Here is a 21,660-nt window from a genome sequence, read left to right on the forward strand (position 1 = left end):
CCCTTGTAATGTCAATTTAACAAATAAAATGTTCGCGCTACAGGGCTTTCTGTCTGTTTTCTTTCTTTTTCTAAAGGCAAACAAATAAACGGTTTAAACAAATCTAAAGAAAATTAAAGATAAATTTTTGTTTTCTCTTTCTTTAATTTTATTATAATAGGTATGGCTAGTCACACTTGTTGTTTTGTTTAAGTATGAATCATTTCCATAAATAAATGACAAAGTGAAGAAAATATAATAAAAATTCAATCATTTCATGGTCAAGGTCTTTAAAGGTCAATGTCATATCTAAAATATTCCACATGTCCGTTTGGTCACAAGTGTTGTTTTGTCCACATATTAATCAAATCCGTACATAAATAACAAAATTATTATTTTGTCCAAGTTGAAAATAAGCCATTGATTATTTACAAAGATACAGCCAATTATAGTGATGAGCAGTGAAAATAAAATAATTTGACCTTCAGGGTCAAGGTCATACATGAGTTAATATCTATTTGAGTTTGTTAAGCTCCTGACCTAAAGTAATATGAAGTTTATTCATATAAAATAACAAAGTTACAGCCAGTTAAAAGAGAGAGAAAAAAACAAGAGAATTTAATTAATTTGACTTTGACAGTTAATGTTAAGGTCACATCTACATTAGCTTCATACAATGCGTATTCCTACCAAGTTTCATTAAATTAATATTCGCGAAGTGATATTATAGAAGATGTCGTTTGAATAAAATTCACATCTAAATTATTCAAAGGCAAGTCTTGTTTTGTTTAAGTTTAAATCAAATACGTACATAAATAGCAAATTAATGACAATTCAACAAAATTCAATAATTTGACCTTGAGGGTCAATGTCATTAAAGCTCACGGTCAAGATCAGTTCAACCTTTAAGACGGTTTTGTTTAAAATATTTTGCCTAAGTATACAGATAATTCATTTATTAATTACCAAGGTACAGTCAATTATAGCAAAAAACAGTGAAAATTCAAAACATTATCCTCCAAGGTCAAGGGCATCAAATATTCAAGGTCAATTTGAGTTTAGTATACATAAGGTCGCCGTTCATTTACATTAAAAAATTACACGAAAAGTATCAAAAATAGGTAGGAATGCAAAAAAATGCCCATATTAGTAGAAATATGGCAATAAATAATTGCATGTAACATGTAAAGTATTACTTAAGTTGTAAGTATTTTCACTTTTCTTAAAATCTTATTACATTTTTCTCAAGGTTGATTTTCTTGATATAATGTTGCCTCAATCTGCAGCTTTTCTTGTGAAAGAATTTCAATCAAGTAGCTAACATTTGTATTTTGGGAAACGCTTAAATACAACAGTAAGCTGTAAAACTGACTACATGTATATAAAAACTTCTTGTATTATCGAACACCCAGTAGATGTTCCACACTGTATATCGAGTGTACTAAATTCCCCGCTAAATCTCAGTCTTTTGGCGCCAAAAAGAAAACACCGCATTGCTCGTTCCCCCGCACTATAGGGTGGCATGCCGGGGTCACAAGACTACTGCATACTCAAATGTTACCCAACCCATTTTTACAAGGGAGGGTGAAATCTTTTTATATTATAGCCTAATGTGACGTCTGGAAATGAATATCACCCGGACATTTTTTCCTATTGCAATATTCCCAAGGGGCGAGTAATCTACAGAGACCTAAGAAAACATAATGTTCTAGTTCTCTCCCCTCGCTGCAATCGACGGGAGATAATAGCGGGTGTGCAATATTACCCCCGAGATTTGTTTCCCTTTAAAGTTGCACACCTCATGTTTCAAGCTATAGTTTATAGTATCAGTATTATATTTTTTGATAGAATTGTTTGATTTTGTATTGACATGTATTTTGAATGTATTGAAGTATATTTGGGTAGTATAGTGGGTCCTGGGGGGTGGTACCTTAGGGGTAGGGCTTGGTCCCACGCCGATAACCAGTGGTTTCAAGAATTGAGAAAAATGTACTAAAATTTTAAGAAAGGTAGAAGCATTCAAGATCCAAGTTATATTTTTCATGTAATGTGCGGTTTAATTTGCATATTATTTTTGCAGTATTTTATTACCATATTTCTACTGAGTTACTAACGCAATAAGGGCTATTTTTGCAGAATTATGTTGACTTTTTGGTAATTTTCTTGGATTACAACATGTAAATTTCTTTGTTCACCTCACAATATTTTACTTCTAAATACATTTCCATGGAAATTAACATGAATCTGGAGGCTTACTGATTTAAGCAGTCTGACCTGGATGGAGTGGCTGTTTTAGTTCTCTCTCATTACATATACGAAATATGACCACTAAAAACGCTGCACGGAGATACAAATGGGTTTAACAAATGTATACAGTAAGTCCTTATACATCCTTTATTAAAATAATTTCCACCTATATCCTGAAAACATCTTGCAGGCATGTCCACAACATACGATCATTACTTCAGAAGTCTGATCATAGCTTTCAGACTATCAAACTTTAAAATTATGGACCGTTTATACTATCGGTTTTTATTTGGTTAAATGCAGAACACAGGACCTTCAGCAATACACCAGTCCAGGTGATGTTCTATGCATCATTTTAAGCAAAAGCAGAACCAAGGGCACAACGCTTCTTGTATTCAAGCCAGCAAAGGGCAAGCATTGGCAAGTCATCTTTCTTCATTGGTAATTGACACTTTGCTAACCAAGTAGTATCAGTTTATTTCTAAGGCTTTCGTGAGCTATTAAACCAAAATTCCATACACATCTTCCAACAATCAAAACATTAATAAGGACCATCAAAAATCAGTTTTTCTCTTTATTAATTAGCTGTACATGTTATAACAGCAAAGACGTGTAAATTAATCTTCATCTTCCTCCTCATCACCACCACCAGAGCCCTTCTTGGCATTCTTCCTCTTTACACGACCTGTAATATAAAATAAAATATAGACAACTTGGAAGGATTTTGAAAAGTTTAATGAATGTGCACATTGATTTAACATTAATTTTTAAGTATCTGTGTTTTTAACCTCCAACTGCCCTTTAAGGTTATCTACCTACTTACTATATCTTAAACTATTTGCAAATGAGGACTCCATGAAAAACAGCAAGTGCAACTAAGCTCGGTAAGGACAATGGAGGACTTAACGCACAATAATTAATATCAGTCAATCAACAAATGGCAATAATTTTAAAGAATTACTTACCAGCACGTCCACCACCATATGGAGATGTAAGAGCAAAGTCAATGTGTTTCTGGGAGTCCAGACGGACCACAAATGATGGGATGTTCACAACTTGTTTACGTACTCTGAAATTAAATAGAAAATAATCATTTAAATTGGCATTAATAGTTGTCTTTCAAAGTCTACTGAATATGGAAATTTCATTAATTTTCAATCTGAGAATGCTGAAGTACAACAGTAAGACACATTTTTACATTATTTGTGGAATTTCTTACACATTCCTTTCTTGTTGTTACTTGAAAACCCATCCAAGAAATGACCCTGCTTTCTTACACACATGGTAATACCCCAGGATTTATATGCTCTAATAAATGGCACCATTTCTTGTCAAAACATTATTTAAACTGCAATTACTTACTTCAATTTCAATTACGTTTCCAGCATCTCTACTGCTTAATGTAGTCATTGACAGGCGTTGGACTTATGTCCAAGTGGTCTGTCTGTACATAGTGCTGCAGGATACAAAGAAAACCTCAGGCAAAGTGTAGACGTAGGACATTTTCCATGTCCAAGTGGCCTACAGATGCTTGTCAATGCAGACATAGGACGTATAATGTCCTAGTGGCCTACAAAGGTTTATACCTGATATGTCTCTGTCTAATCAACACACGAGCATGATGAATACTCTTAGCCAATCCAAGTTTGAAAACTTGTGTCTGTAAACGTCTCTCCAAGAAATCCTCAACACGTAAACCCAACACAAAATCGAGCTTCATCTTGGATTCGTCCAACACTCCAATTCTTACCAGACGACGCAAAAGGGCATTACCTGCAAGTCAAAATTTAATATAATTAAGAATTTATATCTCTAATCTATAAAGTTACAATATGGGACAGTCAGTTATCATGAAATGCCATTAAATTTTCAAAATATATAAGTACTGTAATATACATTCAAGCCAATCCAACTAGTAAATTAAGAGCATTGTATTCTCCAACTCTATTTCAACTTCAATCAAAACTTCCAAATTAATCAGCAATTTCTCTTTTTTTCAGGAGTAAACTTGTATATAATAAACTAAAGAAAATGGAATGAACCTTATACATACTCCTGGTTTAGACCCTGGAGTCTATTCCAGAATATAATCAATAATATCAATCTTTACCCTCAAACAATCTCTTTGGGTCTTTCTCTTCCAAAGTGAGGAGTTCTCTGGCAGACTTTCTGATTTTGGCAAGAGCATATTTCACTCTCCAGACTTCACGCTTGTTTCTTAAACCATATTCTCCAATAAGTTTCAACTCCTGGTCAAGACGTTCCTTTTCAAAGGGACGTCTAGGGGTTGTGTACGTCTTGTGCTGTACGAGCGGTACTCTTGGCATCTTGAATTTTTATGCCCTACAAATATTAATGAAAAGTGTTTAACAGATATCACTCACGAAGCCGATTTACAATATTTTAACTGTATCCCGGCTGGAATTCAAGTGAATTTGAAACATTTTGCTTTAAGTTCACAGAATTATACTAATATAGGGCTAAATAACGTCTTTCAAAAGCTCATAAATGACTGCAAACATAATAAACTCAACACATTCGAAACCTTGGGTTGTTGGCAACAAACTGTTACATGTCGTTCAGAGGTTAACTATAACCATGCTCGTAACTAACTCTAACAGGCCAACTGTAACATGTCGTCAAGTTCAACTGAGACTAGTGAGAGACTACATCTCTACATAACTATCAATATTTACTTGAATGTTGAATCAGACACCTACTGTAACATCTCAAATAGCATAAATATATAATGCAATAATTATGGCATCGATTTTTATCACTTTCTTATTATTCGGCAACTGATGAATGTGAAGAAAAGTGCATTGCATGTAAGCACGTCTTACCGATACGGCTACCACGTGAGAAAGGATGAAATTAGAAATAGTCCGTTAGTATATTAAACCGCAATAACTGACAAGTGGTTTTAAATACTTTTTTTGTGATAAACATACGTCTGTATATAAGTTTGAAAAACAGTCTGTCAATATTAATGTAAGTAAAGATATGTCAGCTTTTGTAAAAGGCCCATAATCAAATTATTTTTGCAAACTATATTTTACAGCGGAAAGATATGGTAAAGCGTCCGGTCTCACGTACGATAAATGTTTTGTGAAAGATTAAAGTAAATAGCTTTTTCGCGAAACGACAATCATCTTGACGAACTGGCAGGTTTATATATTTTTTTACGCAAGCTAACGTGATGTGATGTTCCTCTTCAGGAGCACCAAACATTCTCAATATGATTGATCTTTATTGATTAAAGTATGTAAAGCCATATATTTACTGCCTGTGGATTGTTAAAGTATTGTTTATACTGTGATTAAATATGGCCATAGAATACCAAGAATCAAAGAAATGTGTGAAAGCATGGGTCATGGCTGTAATGATCGCCAACTTAATTACTAATAGTAATACTGTAATAGCAGTTGGCAAAATATTTGTTTTGGAATATTTTATTCTGTTTCGTACAGTGTTCATGTATATTTAATTACACAGACATTATACATGTATGTTACAAATCTTTCAAGAAACAACCTTAAGATTATGAAAACATCATATTTAAAATGTTTTTATTTTTTATGAAATATGTCATCAGGTACAGCTTTATAAACTTTATTTGACGGCGCGCTTGCAAGCGGCGTCTAGTAGAAATGCAAAATTTGTAATAGGGAAAATTTTAGACTTGATTTTGTGCATTTTCTTTTTTGTTTAAACAAAAACACACTGTTTTTATTTTTTTCTAATAAAAATAGCTTTTCTGATGTACAACATGTCACAGAGCTTTAAGGGATTAGAATAAACATTTAACTGAAGTGATAGTGCCAAGTTTGAATATCATATTCTTTTTATCATAATCTTATTTAATCTACATAATAAATAACGTGCCAATGAGCCAGTCTATAGTCGATCGTTCTAAAACTTAAACGACTGAGGCAGTGTCACTTACTTCATTTGCTCCGCCTCTGTTGAGGTTCGGCCCCGCCTTAAATTGTCGTGAAATTTAATATGATGCTCCGTATGCTAGCATTTAGTCTTCGTTGATGGGTAAATTGCAAGTTACAAAGCCTAAACCACGCCCACTATCAGAGAGGCGGTTCTCCCTCTACCGCCTACGGCCAATAAGGGGAGATCAATGCAGAACAGTTCGTCCTCAAAATCATTTGAACATTATGCAATTCGTACCAATGTTTAAATGGATATATTCACGGCACATATATATTGTCTTGAATTTATTTTAAGTATACCAATCATTTCAATTTTACTTGTTATCCAATTTATTTTGCTTCGACCAGACGTGCCAATCTTTGTCGCAACAGACAAACATGTAAGAATTTCAGACATGGCATTACTTTGTGAATTTATGCATTAGGTTCTACTTTTTCTAAAAAAATATGCAACTTTATTATTAAACAACGAGCACATACCAAGAACAAGGAGAAAAAATTTGATTTGTGCTTAGGATATTCAACTGTAATAGAGAACGATTTTCAATGCTGATTGACTGTTCACATCATTTGGCGGCGTCTTTGATGTACAGCATCAACATTTAACTTGTACACTTAAAATATGTTACAGCAACATACCTCATCGATGGAAATCTGCAAATGTAGCCCCAATCTATAAGAAAGGTGATGGGGGAATCCAATTACATCCATGGGGCGTTGGCAATGACGCGATAGCTCAGTTGGTTAAAGAACTGATTATCACTCCAGAGGTCCCGGGTTCGATCCTGGGTTACACCCTTGGGATTTTTCAAAGACACTTTCAGTGTTTTCCACCTACCTAGAGGTGTACTGGAAAGAAATCCAGGTAATCCTTGCATGTATCAGTGCTCTACACTGGGCATGTAAAAGAAACATTGGGTCTATTCAATAAGAGCTAGAGACTGGTCCCGAATTCCCTTGTATCTCATAGCTGTCTCTTTAATTAATGTATACAATGTATACCTGTTTAGAGTGATTGTAAACGATTTTAAAGCAGTATGATGTAGAAGTAAATTTGTAACTTTTAATGTTAGAGTACATGTACATGAACTTGAAAAGGTCAATGTGAATAATACATAGCGCAAAAATACATAACGCGACAAACACACGGGGAAAATCATTAAAACTTCAAAGTAACAGGAGACGTAAAGCATATTGATTGACTGTAGGTACAATACTATATTTATTGAACGAGTTGAATAAAATCATATTACTTGAGCCTTTGTTATGCGTAATATCTGATTCAACAAGTTAAATAAATTTAGAAATGAAGCTACACGAATACAATATTTTATTCATTACATGTCAAAAAAATCTCTTTACGGTAAAAAAGAATCACTTTTTCATTGACATGCTTATAAAGTAAAGCTAACATTTAGTGAGTCTTCACTCTATGTTTCTATAATGCAAATGGCGTCATGTCAAAATATACATTGTATATACGGCCGTGCAATAACGTTTACGAGATTGCAAAAGCTGCACGAGTTTGTGAGAAATATATCAACACAAAAACACCCTCCTCACCTGCACATTGTATCTGTCTATCTGTAACTTCATGGCTTTTAACAATAAGATAAATAGATATTCCCTTACATTTGAGAATGGGGATATTGAATATATTTTTAAAAACTTTTCCCGATGTATCAAGGCTACTACCCGTTTCTTAATTAACTCAATTTTAATATAGCAACACATAGACTAAGAAGATGAAATTGAATTGATTTTATAGAGGATATTTGTTTAGTTCAGTGTAAGATCGGAATATATTTCACCGAGTGAGCACCAAAAGGTGTATTTCACGAGTGGCGCAGCCACGAGTGAAATATGAACTTTTGGTGTTCACAAGGTGAAATATATTTCGATCTTACACTAAACTAAACAAATTTTCTTTTTATTACATGCATAGAAACGTTTTAAAAACACCTTAAACCTAATACAGAATGAAAAGCGCGCCATATAATAATACAACGTGACGTCATTTACGACGTCACGTCATTAAGTTGGTACCCGGTACTGTGCACGCTGGTATTTTTAGAAGAAAAACCAGTGAATATACTCTGGAAATCTATTTTTAGGAAAAAAAACAGTGAATATACTCTGATATTGGCCTGTTATCTTTTACAAAAAATTGCTTGTTAGCCAATCAGGAAAAGGCATTTCAAAGCTATTTATAGATTATATAATAATGTTAAATATTCATTTGAGCATTATATTTATATATACAACCATAAAAAATGTGTTACAGGATCTTTTGTGTATCTGCCAAATTTCTTCAACATATAACGCTTGGATCTTTAGCATAAAAACTTAATAAACACATGAGTATGCATGCATGTATATTAATTTCAGCTAACACAATCAGATGCCTATTTCTTGTTTATATATATGCAGATACTTATATACAATATGTCTGTTACAACCCTTATTGTAATAAGCCGGAATTGTAATAAAATTATTACAAAACTGGTTAGGATGCCAAAATATTATTACATTTAGGATGTCAACCTGAATTGTAATAAAACCCGAAAATGTTATAAACGGTCAAATCTCAAGAAAATGTGTTAAGAAAAGTCTCGGTCACATACATGGTGTTTAAAACTAATATAAATTACATTTCAAATTTGGAGAGCAGAAATGGTATCATAAAGTTGATGACAACCTGCATTCTTTAAAGTACTTGACATGCAATGCATTCTATAGTTAATATACACACATTTTATTCCTACGATACCATGGAGAAATTGATTTTTAAGGTCACAATATTAATGTTAATTTATTGATGAATAAAAAATAAAAAAGGAAGGGATAACGTTCTTAAAATGTCAACTTAATAAATTTCAGAAAAATTGCCCAAATACTTAAATAAACAATTAAGAAAAAAGAATGGGAAATTAAAAACCCCTGAAGGTTTTTCTTTTCAAAAATATAAAAAAGAAAAATATTATTTTTCCAGATTTTTCCCATTGAAAAAAAGTTAAAGTAAGAGAGATATATTAGAACTGAAAAAATACCCCGTGCCACATTTTTACCCACAAAAAAATGTAGTAAAACCTATTTTTATGGCCCTATTTTAAATGTTAATTTAGTAAAAATAGCGTGTAGCCCAAATTTTTTGCGGCTATAAAGGGAGACGACGAAAATTTCTTTATTTGGGGTTTGAAATTCCCTGAAAAAAGGCTACTGAAAATTTTTTTCAAAAGGGAAAGCAAATCTGGAACGGGAAAAGCCCAAATGGTAAAGGTGGGTTTTTTTGTCCTTTTAAAAATCAGTAAAAGTACATTCGAAAATAGTGTTTTGGGATCTTTATTTCGGAAATTTAATTTTTGAAAAATTTAATAAATTTTTTCCGACTGCCTTACTTTTGATCAAAAAATTTTAACCAAATTTTAATCTTAATAATTTAGGCGGCTATTAAACGATAATATAATCAAATTGTAATGAAATTACTGCAAAATTTTAAGTGAAATTGATTAATTTTTAATATAATTTTTTGGGGGCAAGGTAATAAATTTAAAAAAGATTTTTTGAATATGCAATCAGTTAAAAAATTGGAATTTGATTAACGTTACAAGGTCTACGACCTAAAAAATGACGGAATATGGCACCTTATTGACAAAAATAATGTACTTTTTAATCTAAGTTCCTTGTCCCATTATATTATGTCCTAGGTTAAGCACAGATTGACACTTATTTCTCGGACAGCTCTTAGAGTCTTTTGTTTGATATACTGGAATTTATAACTTACTTTTACTTGTGTAGTGAAAGAATTTGTAGCATAATAATTAATTCTTTAAAATTATGATTGGTTATTTTTTTTTTATTTATATCACTGGTAATGCTATATAGCTATTAACAATTCATTTTGTACAGGTGCTCTTCCACCAGGAGATTTATTTGCACTTGGTAGTAAACCCACAAAACCAAGCGAATCAAGCTTTCAGAAAAGTTCATCATCTGGAAATTTAGTTGCGGAGAAGAAGTTGTCTGGTCTGGGAGACAGGAAGAGGGAGTCAGCAAGTTTACTAGCTCCAGTTGGTGTGGCAAAAAAGCCAAAGATACTTGGTCAAACCTTTACTCCTTTGGGTCGGCCTGCTGAGAGAGAAACAGAAAAACGTTTATCACCAGTACCACCTCTTAGCCTGGCCTTTGAAGAATCAGCCATAGAAGGTAAACATTGGTGTGATATACCCTCCCCCCCATCCCCCTTTAACACTTGGTTTCCTGACATTGAGGAATGAACTTTGGTTACTTCAAATTGGAACTGTCTACTGAACCTTTATCCTTTGTATGTTCAGTGTCAAATTTTGTGTGTAAAGCTGACCAGCATGCTTATAGAAAATCAGTGATTTAACTCAGGTGTGACATTGTTTCTGAAATAATACATGTTACAGTACTTTTCTTTGATAAAAGTAAATAATGGCCATATTATAATGTTACTATGCTGATGTCATAGTGTTAAATTTTTTGTTATCTGAATATAAATAATTAATGATTAATTTGTGTTATTCTTTGACTTAACAGGTGTTATTTAAAATTCAACCAGTTAACAAATAAAGAGACACAGCAGTTTATACATACTTTAAATGTATCATTAAAGGAGTGTAAATTTTGATTAAACACTGTATTAAGTCAATATCATAAATATGTTTAAATACTGACAATGTAGGGCAACAATGTTAACAAGACACTGAATTAAAAATAAAAACATGTATTTAAATTGAAGTGCGGGGGTTAATGGTAAGTTTTGGAAGCCCGGGGGAAAAATGATTTTTATAGACGGAAGGATGGGTTTTTGGGGGGTCAAAATCTCCTCAAAAAAATCTAAACTGAAATTGTATACCTTACCGATCATGTAGTAAGCTAAAAAAAGTGTTTCAAAAATGAAATTTGTTTAGAGGTAAGAAAATACTAAAAACTGTGACCAAGAAGCAAAAGCGTTTGTTTACTGTCAGACCATTTAATTTTTTAATAGACATTGGGCTGCTTTTTTCCAAATTGGAACAGTTATTTATAAAAAGGGGTTTAGTATAAGAATTCTAAATTGTACAGCAGAATAGAGGTTTAACATATCTCAAAAATCACTAATTTTACTCATACTTATTTACGGTAATGGCTATTTTTTATGTAACCCGTGTTAAAATTGGGGAATTGAATATTTTAATTTATATAAATAAACAAAAAAAATTTTGTGCAAAATATTTTAAATCTTTAGATTTTTACATAAAACAGAACAAAATTTTACAAATTTCTGCAAAAGGCAACAATAGTCCATTAAATTTGTGCATACGTCTGAAACAATCATCATTTTCTAAATGTTCTTATTTGTTGAAAAAATAAATTTTGATTTTCAAAGTAAAAATAGTTTTAATATTAAAAGTTAAGCAAAAAAACATGTAGAAATTTTAGCTGAAACATGAAAAACCTGAAGTGTAACACCATTTACGCGATTTTAAAGATGACATACTGTTTTCAAAATGGCCAACATATGGTCTACGTCTGGCCTATAAAAAATGATTTTGAATGAATATATTGTTATATCCTTGTGTCATACAGCAGAAAATACCTATATGTTACAGCTCATGACAATTTTTGTACCATAAGTTTCATTTGTTGTTTTTTTTCTGGTTTACCGTGAACTAAGAGGAGCACAGTATACTGCATGGATAATTGAATATGGATGCTGGGGCCTTGATTTGTATTGGTGGCATAATGCCACTTGTTGTGAAAATGGTTAAAATCACTCTTACAAAAGTGAGAATTGTTTGTCCATTTCAGCATTATGAGTGTTATGAGAAGACAATGTGTTGATTGTAAATTGGGTAAACAAACATATAAAATGTGTTAAATTTCTTTCAGGCATTCTGTACTTTGCTGAAGAGGGACCTGTCATTGAATTTTAAGTCTAAAGGAAACAGTTTGGTGTCTGTGTTGGCCTGTAATGTTCTCATGAAAGCTTACAGTGACGAAGATAACTGGCCTGATGATTTTGTGAAGGTAATAAGTTGTTTTATCACTGCTTCATGAATTGTTTTACTGTATCAATTTATTTTATTAAATTTAGGAGGTTGATTGCAGAACGAAAACGGATGTTATCAATTTGAGTGTGGTTGTTTAAATAAGTTGATTAAAATGAATTTCATTGGAGGAGATAGATGACAAGTGCCTATTAATGCATATATTTTATGCATTATTCTGAGCACTAGAACATGTATATGCTTTGATGTTATATCTGCTAATTTGTACATTATTTTTTTAACATTGGTCAATATTTAATTGTGTAACATAGGTATATATAGATGATGCACTAGGTGAGAGAGTGTGGGTAGACAGGGCTGATTGTAAGGGATTTGTTGACAATATCATAACAGCATTCAATACAAATGCACCAACAGGAGGTATAAGCTCTCTTGAAGTAAAGACAGAGCCCGGCTCAGGTAAGATCTTGAGAACTTAAACTTTCAAGGGTCGGACTGATGTCTAATTTTCATCAATGTTTCGGTTTTAAGTCTAAACCTTACTTAACATTTAAAATGGTTAAGTCAGTGCTCTTGTATCATTGAGCAGAAATCTCTATAAACCACTGAATTACAAAAGAGAAAATTGTAGACAATAATTATTTGAAATTTACAACTTAAACTCCTTTTATCACTGACTATACATCTACATGTTCTTCAAGTGTACAATATCTTTTCTCTATGTATTCTCTTTAATCGCAACATCAGTTTGGTTGCATTGTATAGTAATTTTTAATAAGTATTCCTCATTCTTAAATGCAGTTTATATGACCAACAAAATTTGAAAACAATATCAAGATTTCAGTATATTGCTTGGATATGTAATATGATGGCTCACTAAAATGGATGAAAATTTTATTTTTTGTTAAAAAAATATGATGCGTAGAGCAAGAAAATGAATCTAACTTCAAAACTCAATGATTCAGCTAGGGAAAATCCTTATAGTAAACATGGACAGCTTTATAGTGAAAAATTACATGTTTGAAATATCTGAGTTAACAAGCTGAGTGTCAATATTTGTACACTGGGTTTATATGTTACAGCAAGTCCAGTGGTGAGTATAGGAGAAGATGAGGAAATAAAGATGGAGGTGGACTCTGATAAATCTTCAAGTTCTACACCAGAACTACAGAATGTCACTGTATATCCTCGGTAGATACTATTCATTTATATATTATACTATTCATTTAATAATCATTTTCTCAGATAAATTTGATTTTGTGATATTAAATGATACAATTGCTTAATTCACATAAAATCTTCCAGCAGTATTTTGATTGGTATTAATTAGTATAACTTAATGTTATCACCTTTTATCAGTATTCAAAAAGTGTATTTTATGTGCTAAAAGTATGACCATATTCATAGCTTGATTTATAAGGAAGCTTATTTGGACTTATTCTGGACTAACCAGTGCTTTCGCCATGTGAGGAAACCTAATGGTGATCCCTTTAGTTAAGCTCGGACCAACAGTTTCTGGTTTGAGATGCAGACACTGTAACCATTTGCCTGTCTTTCCCTTCTTATTTGATGTACAATTTTCATCATGCCCTATTTTTCCAAATTCATGTTATTTTATTTTTCATTAAATGAAGGAAAATATAATATATTTTTCAGATATCCATACCAGGTAGACAATATAGAGACGTTAGTGTTGGAGATTATACATGATCAGTTAGTGAAGAGGCAGTTGATGGATGCATCATCTAAAAGTCTTATTAAACTAATGACGGCCACCTGCGGGTACGGTGAAGTACGTCAGATCGCTGGACAGAAATTGGAACTGTGGCTTCAAAATCCTAAAGTATGTTTATGACTGTTTTAGCTATGTGATTGTTCAAGTTATCATATAACCTTGATAATGTGTTTGTTACTGAAAAATCTCAGCTCATCTAATTTGCATCTGACTTAAGACATTGTATTGTCAAAATTAAGGGTGTCATGATTATAAAAAATGGTATCCGTTTAAACAGCTACATAATAACTGTGTTAAACATTTTTAAACAACCGTTTTAATAAAATCCTTAAATTTTTAACATTAACTTTGTTTCTTTATGACAAAATATGACATTTTGTTCTTATTTTGTTGTACTCAAAATGATTATAATACATATCCGATATATATAGTAACTTTTTCTGTTAGCGTTGTACCGTACTGGATCAGATAGGGAAAAAAACATTGTTGGGTAAAACTAATTACAAACAAATTGTCTCATCTTGTTATATAACACTAAGGTATTATTTAGAATCAATTTAAAACTTTTTCGCCTTTTTATCAAAAAATAATCTCGGTTATCGGTTATTGAATTTTCAAACCGGTTTTCAGCTAAAAACCAACTGTACCTGTTTAAACAGATAAATGTGACACCCCTAGTCAAAATAGTATTTATCAAACTTACTATAAACAGGTATGGTCAAACAAGTCTTGTTCTTTGTTGTTACTTCATAATTTAGTTGCTTTTAAATTGTTTAAAAAATACAAAATGATTTACATTGTTTAAAAAAAGAATCAAGATTTACATTGTTTAAAAAAAGAATCAAGATATATACATAATATTTCAGCTTGCAAGAGCCTCACAGGAGCTGCTAATGTCTGTCTGTATGAACTGTGTTCAACATGATGCTGGGGACATGGAGGTTATAGCCATGTTGATTAAGATGAGAATGAAAACTAAACCACTCATAAACCACTACTTGAATTGTATCAGGTAAACCACTCATGAACCACTTCTAAAATTGTGTCCGGTAAACCACTCATAAACCAATATTACTTGAATTGTGTCAGGTAAACCACTCATAAACTACTACTTTAACCTTTTACCCCATGAGCATATTACTAAAAATGGCCGTTTTCATTGAAAAGCCTCCTGTAACAAGTTCCAACTGCTATGAAACTATGAAAAATGCTTCAATACTGATGAAACTTGGCACAAATGTTGATTAGACCATAGCCTCTGTAACAGCATGCTCAATCTTAAATTTCCCGTTACCATGGCAATGGGGGGGGGACGTCTCAAAATTGCCAAAAAACACTATTTTGCATTGGTTTTTTTCCATCAAAACTGATTTCAAAGTGCTGCAACTTCTCAATGAATTCAGATAGAGTAAAAGGCTTTTCAGTGTCAGTTTCTAGTTACCCTAAGATCGACCTGAGGCCATTTTTTGCCTGTCACATGTCCAAAATTTTCTTGGTGATGAGGGGGACTATGCCCCCCTTCAAACCCCCCAAAGAGAAGGGGGCACATCCTTCTGGCAACCCCCTAATGTAACATTTGGATGGGGGGTGGCGCCGAAAAAGTGGTCACTTTTTTAAAAAACATTTCTCAAACAAAAAACAGTGTTTTGGGCCAAATAGGGCATTTTTTTACTGTTTGATGCCTCGAATGGGGGGAGGGTGGGCAAAAAGCCGTCAAAACACGTCTATTTGAGGGAAAAGGTTAAGTGTATCAGGTAAACCAGTACTTGAATTGTTTTCAGGTAAACCACTCATAAACTACTATTTGAATTGTATCAGGTAAACCACTCCAGAACCACTTCTTGAATTTTAGCAGGTAAACCACTCAAATACTACTTGCATTGTATTAGGTTAACCACTCTTTAACTACTAGTTGAATTATATCACATAAAACACTCATAAACCGCTTCTTGTAATGTATCAGCCTTTCAGGTAAACCACTCATAAACCACTACTTGAACTGAAATTTTTGTCTTGAGAGATAATAATGTCTTATAGGATGTTGAAAGCTGACAGAGTTTCATTGCATTGAGTGCTGTAAAATTCATGTCGATCTTTGCTCAATTCAAAACTTAACAGTTGTCAAAGAAGTTCTTGTGTATATTATCTAATTCTATTTGGTTGTATATGTTGCAGAGAGTTGTTAGGTCAGCATACAGACAACATGAGAATGGTTCTCACTCATACAATCTACAACGAGCTGTCTACCACAAGAAACCCTAACAATATGGCCTTAATTGGTGTTGTTTTCACTACAAACCCAGAAAATGCTGCCAAGGTATTTATAGAATACATTAATTTTATCATTCTTCTTTTTGATGTGAAAGGTAGACAGAGTGCAGCTACATGTAGCTATTTCCTCTATATGTTTTAACTTTACTAAAGTTATTGATTCAATGTGGGGAGACCATTATGTGTGATTACACACTAGCTGTTAGTAACACACAAACTTTATGCTCTTGATTTGAAAAGATAAACAATACATTAGATAAATAAGGTTACTTTGTGTTAAAATGATGGGTTTTCTGAATAATTCAAGAGACTATAGTAAAGGAATGTTTGTTCATTTCAATATGAAAATACTGACATTAGCCAGGCTGTACAGATATGCAGGCAGTCATGGTTCTATACTAATGGCATATGCAAGTTAATATTTACAATAGCTTTTTTTAAGATACAAATATTTGATATATTTTAGATTTTAGCGGAGATATTCCAGGACTTGTTAACAAACAAGGATGATTATTTACGAGCACTAAGGGCACTGTTCCGTGAGATTGTACGTTCACTGAGATACGAGATAAACTTTTCATCATTCTGCCTGGCTTTGATGCAGGAACGAACTGAATCCAAGTTCACAGACATGGAACCAGCTTTCAAGGTTCTTGTTGTTGTAATTAATCTGATTTTTATGCCCCCGCCATATAATAGCCGGGGCATATAGTGTTACCCTGTTCCGTCCTTCCGTCATTCTGTCATTCCGTCATCATTAGTTTCGTTCATTATCTTAATAACGGTTGCACACATTCAACTCAAATTTGACAGAGTTATGCCCCTTATTATTAGAAAATAATATGAAATTTTCAGTTTCCGTTCATTATCTCCCCAACGGTAGAACACATTCAACTCAAACTTGACATATGGATATGTCATGAGAAAATACAGGTCAAGTTCGATTTTGGTCATGGTTCGATGATTTTTGGCAGAGTTATGCCCCTTTTACTTTGAAAATAATACAAAATTTTCAGTTTCAGTTTATTATCTCCCCAACAGTACTTCACATTCAACTCAAACTTGACATATGGATATGTCATGAGAAAATACAGGTCAAGTTTGATTTTGGTCATGGTTCGATGATTTTTGGCAGAGTTATGCCCCTTTTACTTTGAAAATAATATGAAATTTTCAGTTTCTGTTCATTATCTCCCCAACAGTATTGCACATTCAACTCAAATTTAATATATAGATATGTCAATGGAATGTGCAGGCCAAGTTCGAATTTGGTCATGGTTCAATGATTTTTGGCAGAGTTATGTCCCTTTCACTTTGAAAATAATATTTAATTTTCAGTTTCCATTCATTATCTCCTCTAGGGTATTACACATTCAACTTAAATTTGACATATGGATACGTCAAAGAAATGCACAGGTCAAGTTTTAATTTTGTCATGGTTAAATGATTTTTTGCAGAGTTATGCCCCTTTAACTTTGAAAAAAAGGAAATTTTCAGTTCCCATTCATTATCTCCCCAACATATTCAACTCAAATTAAAGATATGGATATGTCATAAGAATGCATTGGTCAATTACGAATTTGGTCATGGTTTGATGATAGTTGACAGAGTTATACCTCTTGAACTTTGAAAAAAAATCAGAAATTTTTAAGTTTCCGTTCATTATCTCCCCAATGGTTGTACACATTCAACTTAATTTAACTAAGCAGTTAAAGTTTGAATTTGGTCGCGGTTCAATGATTTTGGACAAACTTATCTTTCTTGAATGGTGGAAAAATTTTGAATTTTCAGTTTCAGCTCTCATACTTTGGTGGAAATGTATGTGGCCATTATTTTGGCTACAAATATGCAATATGCGATTTACAAAAGGTTAAGACTGAATAATTTCAGTGCCTTTAACATTGTATAAAAATGGTTTGTGTTAACATTGAATAGTTTTAAGGGCTTTGAACTTACAATGAAAAAAATTAATTGTTGCATACAAATTGTTTTGAAACTAAATATTGTAACATCTGAAATTTTGGCTGCATGCGGGGGCATCCGTGGCATGATGACACATTTCTAGTTTTAAGTTTGGCTTTGGTATAAAACAAATTTTTTTTTTTACATATATTTTTTATATAAATAGTTGACAAAAACATTGAAACTTGGCAAGTTTTGTTCCAGAGGCAGTTTCCTAACAAATTTTCCATGACTTTACCAGTAGTTTACTTATTTTCCAACAAGTAACTGCAAACTTCCCCACATAAAATACCATTTGAAAAAGCTATACTGGTGTTTCAATTTAATGTTTTACTAATATAGCATTATGCTTAACATTGTTTTGAGCAAATGATGGTGACAGTACATACAAAAAATATAAAAAAATATGTGAAGTACAAAGAAAGCAAAGTACCAGATCTGAAATCTGTAGATAAAAACATTGTTTTAACTGGATTAATAGGAAAATAGCATGTTGAGTGATTAAGATACAAACAACATAAGCAAATAGTTAAAACTTTATTGTTGTTTGTAGGAGAGATATATCCTGGCAGTGACAGACTTGGTCTGTATGTGTGTTCTTCAAGCTATCACACCGGCTGTAAGAGAGGCCGTTACTGCTCTTAACAGAGGAGATAAAAAAGGTAGGTCATGAGATACTGTAATCTTAATTTGATCATTTGTATGTGTTTTCTTGCATGAATTAGTAAAGGTCATAGTTCATAATGTAGTGGTATTAATGGAAGACAGATTTGTAATAGACTAAAATTTTAAAGGTTCATAATTGCTTTGAATAAATTGTTGGCTGAAGCACATTTTTTAAGAAGATGGAAGACATATGTAAACCTTGTACATGTATTATATCCCTTTCCATTTATTGCATGTTGTTTACTGTGGAAATCTTATTTATCAATTAACAGAAAAATAATGGATATTTTTAGTCCATTATTTGTACTAAATACATGTGACTGAGTTAGTTTTGTTGGCCAAGAGCAAATCATGCACTCGTACAATATAAGACTAAATGTTTAAATTTGACTATGAAGTCTTAAATCACTTCTGCTTAATTTCACTCCCTGTTTTCTATCGGCAAGGTTGAACACCACCCACATATATGACTTGGCAATACCGCTACTAAAAATCTAGGTCTGCTTGCATTGAAAGCAGTCTGGCTTAAATGTTTATTATGAGCTGTTTCCAATTTTGTATTGAAATGATTGAAATTAACAAGTAACAATTTGAAGTAGGTCAGGTCCAGTATATAAATTGAACAAGGATATTACTGAATTTTTTTTTGGTAAAACAACTAAAAAAATCAGCAAAATAAAATGAGAATTGTATTTATTTTAGATGTGGAAGTTATCTACAGTTATCAGAGCCTTGTTGCGGTCATACAGAGGGATGCTATATGGTGGCTACATACAGTTGTTCCTAAATTCTTTGAACCTAAACAGCAAGAATATGTGTTCTGGTAATTATATGATTATTCCATTTTATTGCATTATTCCTTTTTGCATCACTTTTCAACTTGGCAACTTACCTTTTCTAGAGACAGCATGGACTAATTGTTTAGTCCTAATTGTGACCTTGCAGCAATTCCTTTTAGTTGCAGCTTTGCGTCCATACTCTCAATTGGAACCTAGACATTTTTTTCTCATGCTACAGATTGACCATTAGTGTCCTTTAGTCATGGATGCACCCCAAGTATTGGGTATACATATATCTGGGTAAAACTCCTTACTGTTTGTTGCTCGGTTTAAATATTTTGATTTTCATGGAAGAAAATTTTCATATAAAAGTACCAAGTGAATCAATTTTTTGTGAAAAATGTTTTAGGTGTAGATATCAAACTGAAATATTGTTATAAAATGGCTAGAACTGAATAATGGAATGCAAAAAACGACTTTTCAAAAACAAAAAAAAATAGAAAAATAATAGATCTATTTTATTTATATTATCATAATTTTTAACGATGAAGATTGTATTTTTGTTTGTATTTTAGTATGAGAAAGATGTTATTTATGGAAAGTGGTGATCAATATTCCAAAGATAACTGGCCAGCAGAGGCAGACAGAAGGTATGTTTGAAAGTTTAGGCGTATTAATTTTGAAAAAAATTCAAGAAATTTTTTATAAACCAGAATTATTATCACTTAGTAGGTTTCAGAATTAAAAGTTTTTTACACAACATTTATTTTTTTAGTGCCATGATAAAATTTGGAAAAAGCCGTCCTTTAAGATTTTAAGAGTGTTTTTATTGGGCTACAGAAAATTCCCACTCCCAAATGCCGAGAATTTTTTGAAAACCCGACAAGAACCTCTTTAACCTCAAGGTAGGTTCCGGTAGAGAGTTGAATGTTTTTTAGCTTTTCTAATTGTTTTGCTCAACTCGGAAAACTGACTACCCGCCGGGTAAATTCTTATTTAAAAGTTTCTGAACATAATATAGAATACAAATTTATTCCTGAAAGATTCTAAATAATGAAGTTTTGATGTAATCAGTAATGATGAGAAGCTGGATGATGGTCTTGAAGTGTTGTTCTGGCAGCAATGCTTTGAAGGTTGCGATGTGTTAACATTTAAATATACTCTAAAAAAGATTATTTTTTCCTGGCCATTTTTTTTTTTATTGATGTTAAAGAAATTCTTATATATTTTCTAATGAAGAAACAGGTTTCTATTACAGCTTGTCGATGGTTTTTTTTTCAGAATTTTTGCAGGTAAATAAATCTAATTTATGATTTTCCTGCCAGATTAAATAGAGGATATTGAATGAGTGTAGTTAGATACTAAATTTATTGAACGAGTTGAATAAAATCATATTATGCGAGCCTCTGGCGAGCATAATATTGTTTTATTCAACGAGTTCAATAAATTTAGTATTGAATCTACACGAATATAATATTCTTTTTATCACATAAATAAAATAAGAACAGTAAACTGTTAAAATGAGTAATTTTTCAATGACGCTTTTATAGTGTAACGCATTAGCGCGCTTTAACGCTTTGTTTCTCTTTAGCGCAAATGACGTCACGTCAAAGTGTTATTACACTAGTGTAATATCGTTTTCATTAAATGGCTTTATTACACTCCTGTGCCGCGGTTTATGTGATAAATAAATTTAAAAGTGGGTTTGGTCTACCAACTTTGTTTAGGTGTTCAACCCTAGGTATGACCTGACAAATGTTGGTACATATTTGTATAAAGTCAAGCTAGCCTTAATTCAAAATCCAGGAACACCAAGTTAACAAAAGGCTGTTAATATGACTGACTTTGTCCTTATAAAAATCTTATAGACATATTAAATAGATATTATGTATATTTCAGGTACACACCACCACAGCTGGCAATATCTAACCTGTACTGGAAAGCCTGGACTATCCTTTTAATCATATCTGCATATAATCCAACATATTTTGGTAAGTTTTACCTCGTTACCAGGTTGTTTAATTATGTATTAAGAAAGTCCACTTTAATGATAATATTTCAGT

The 21,660-nt window shown here is 32.3% G+C and overlaps 2 protein-coding genes across 2 annotated transcripts in view; one reads left to right on the plus strand and one right to left on the minus strand.

Moving 5' to 3' along the window:
• Positions 1 to 2,787: 2,787 nt before the first annotated feature.
• On the minus strand, positions 2,788 to 5,221 carry LOC132739974 (small ribosomal subunit protein uS4). The gene is made up of 5 exons (XM_060727828.1): positions 5,070 to 5,221; positions 4,337 to 4,569; positions 3,813 to 3,999; positions 3,192 to 3,295; positions 2,788 to 2,911 (listed from the first exon to the last, which is right to left on the minus strand). Exons 2-5 carry the CDS (start codon positions 4,551 to 4,553, stop codon positions 2,844 to 2,846), a joined length of 576 nt encoding a protein of 191 aa, XP_060583811.1. The 5' UTR covers positions 4,554 to 4,569; positions 5,070 to 5,221; the 3' UTR covers positions 2,788 to 2,843.
• Positions 5,222 to 5,551: 330 nt separating this feature from the next.
• LOC132739976 (integrator complex subunit 1-like) overlaps positions 5,552 to 21,660 on the plus strand; it is a 38,241-nt gene continuing 22,132 nt past the window's right edge. The window contains exons 1-15 of the mRNA XM_060727830.1: positions 5,552 to 5,703; positions 6,802 to 6,947; positions 10,056 to 10,376; positions 10,933 to 10,946; positions 12,066 to 12,203; positions 12,496 to 12,643; positions 13,267 to 13,375; positions 13,841 to 14,027; positions 14,786 to 14,931; positions 16,095 to 16,236; positions 16,657 to 16,839; positions 18,706 to 18,814; positions 19,521 to 19,641; positions 20,173 to 20,247; positions 21,497 to 21,610. Coding sequence (XP_060583813.1) covers positions 5,552 to 5,703; positions 6,802 to 6,947; positions 10,056 to 10,376; positions 10,933 to 10,946; positions 12,066 to 12,203; positions 12,496 to 12,643; positions 13,267 to 13,375; positions 13,841 to 14,027; positions 14,786 to 14,931; positions 16,095 to 16,236; positions 16,657 to 16,839; positions 18,706 to 18,814; positions 19,521 to 19,641; positions 20,173 to 20,247; positions 21,497 to 21,610 — 2,105 coding nt within the window. The remainder of the gene's footprint in view (positions 5,704 to 6,801; positions 6,948 to 10,055; positions 10,377 to 10,932; positions 10,947 to 12,065; positions 12,204 to 12,495; positions 12,644 to 13,266; positions 13,376 to 13,840; positions 14,028 to 14,785; positions 14,932 to 16,094; positions 16,237 to 16,656; positions 16,840 to 18,705; positions 18,815 to 19,520; positions 19,642 to 20,172; positions 20,248 to 21,496; positions 21,611 to 21,660) is intronic.

Source organism: Ruditapes philippinarum, unplaced genomic scaffold (assembly GCF_026571515.1).
Source record: "Ruditapes philippinarum isolate M1 unplaced genomic scaffold, ASM2657151v2 ctg8806_1_1_1_1, whole genome shotgun sequence".
Lineage (NCBI taxonomy): Eukaryota > Metazoa > Mollusca > Bivalvia > Venerida > Veneridae > Ruditapes > Ruditapes philippinarum.

What these genes read in the sequence shown, in the direction of transcription:
- LOC132739974 (XM_060727828.1), bottom strand. Translation starts at nt 4,553, where the DNA reads ATGCCAAGAGTACCGCTCGTACAGCACAAGACGTACACAACCCCTAGA. An exon ending in ATTAGACAGAGACATATCAG is followed by an intron (nt 3,296 to 3,812) that starts GTATAAACCTTT and finishes ATTTAATTTCAG; the next exon opens with AGTACGTAAACAAGTTGTGA. An exon ending in ATATGGTGGTGGACGTGCTG is followed by an intron (nt 2,912 to 3,191) that starts GTAAGTAATTCT and finishes TTTATATTACAG; the next exon opens with GTCGTGTAAAGAGGAAGAAT.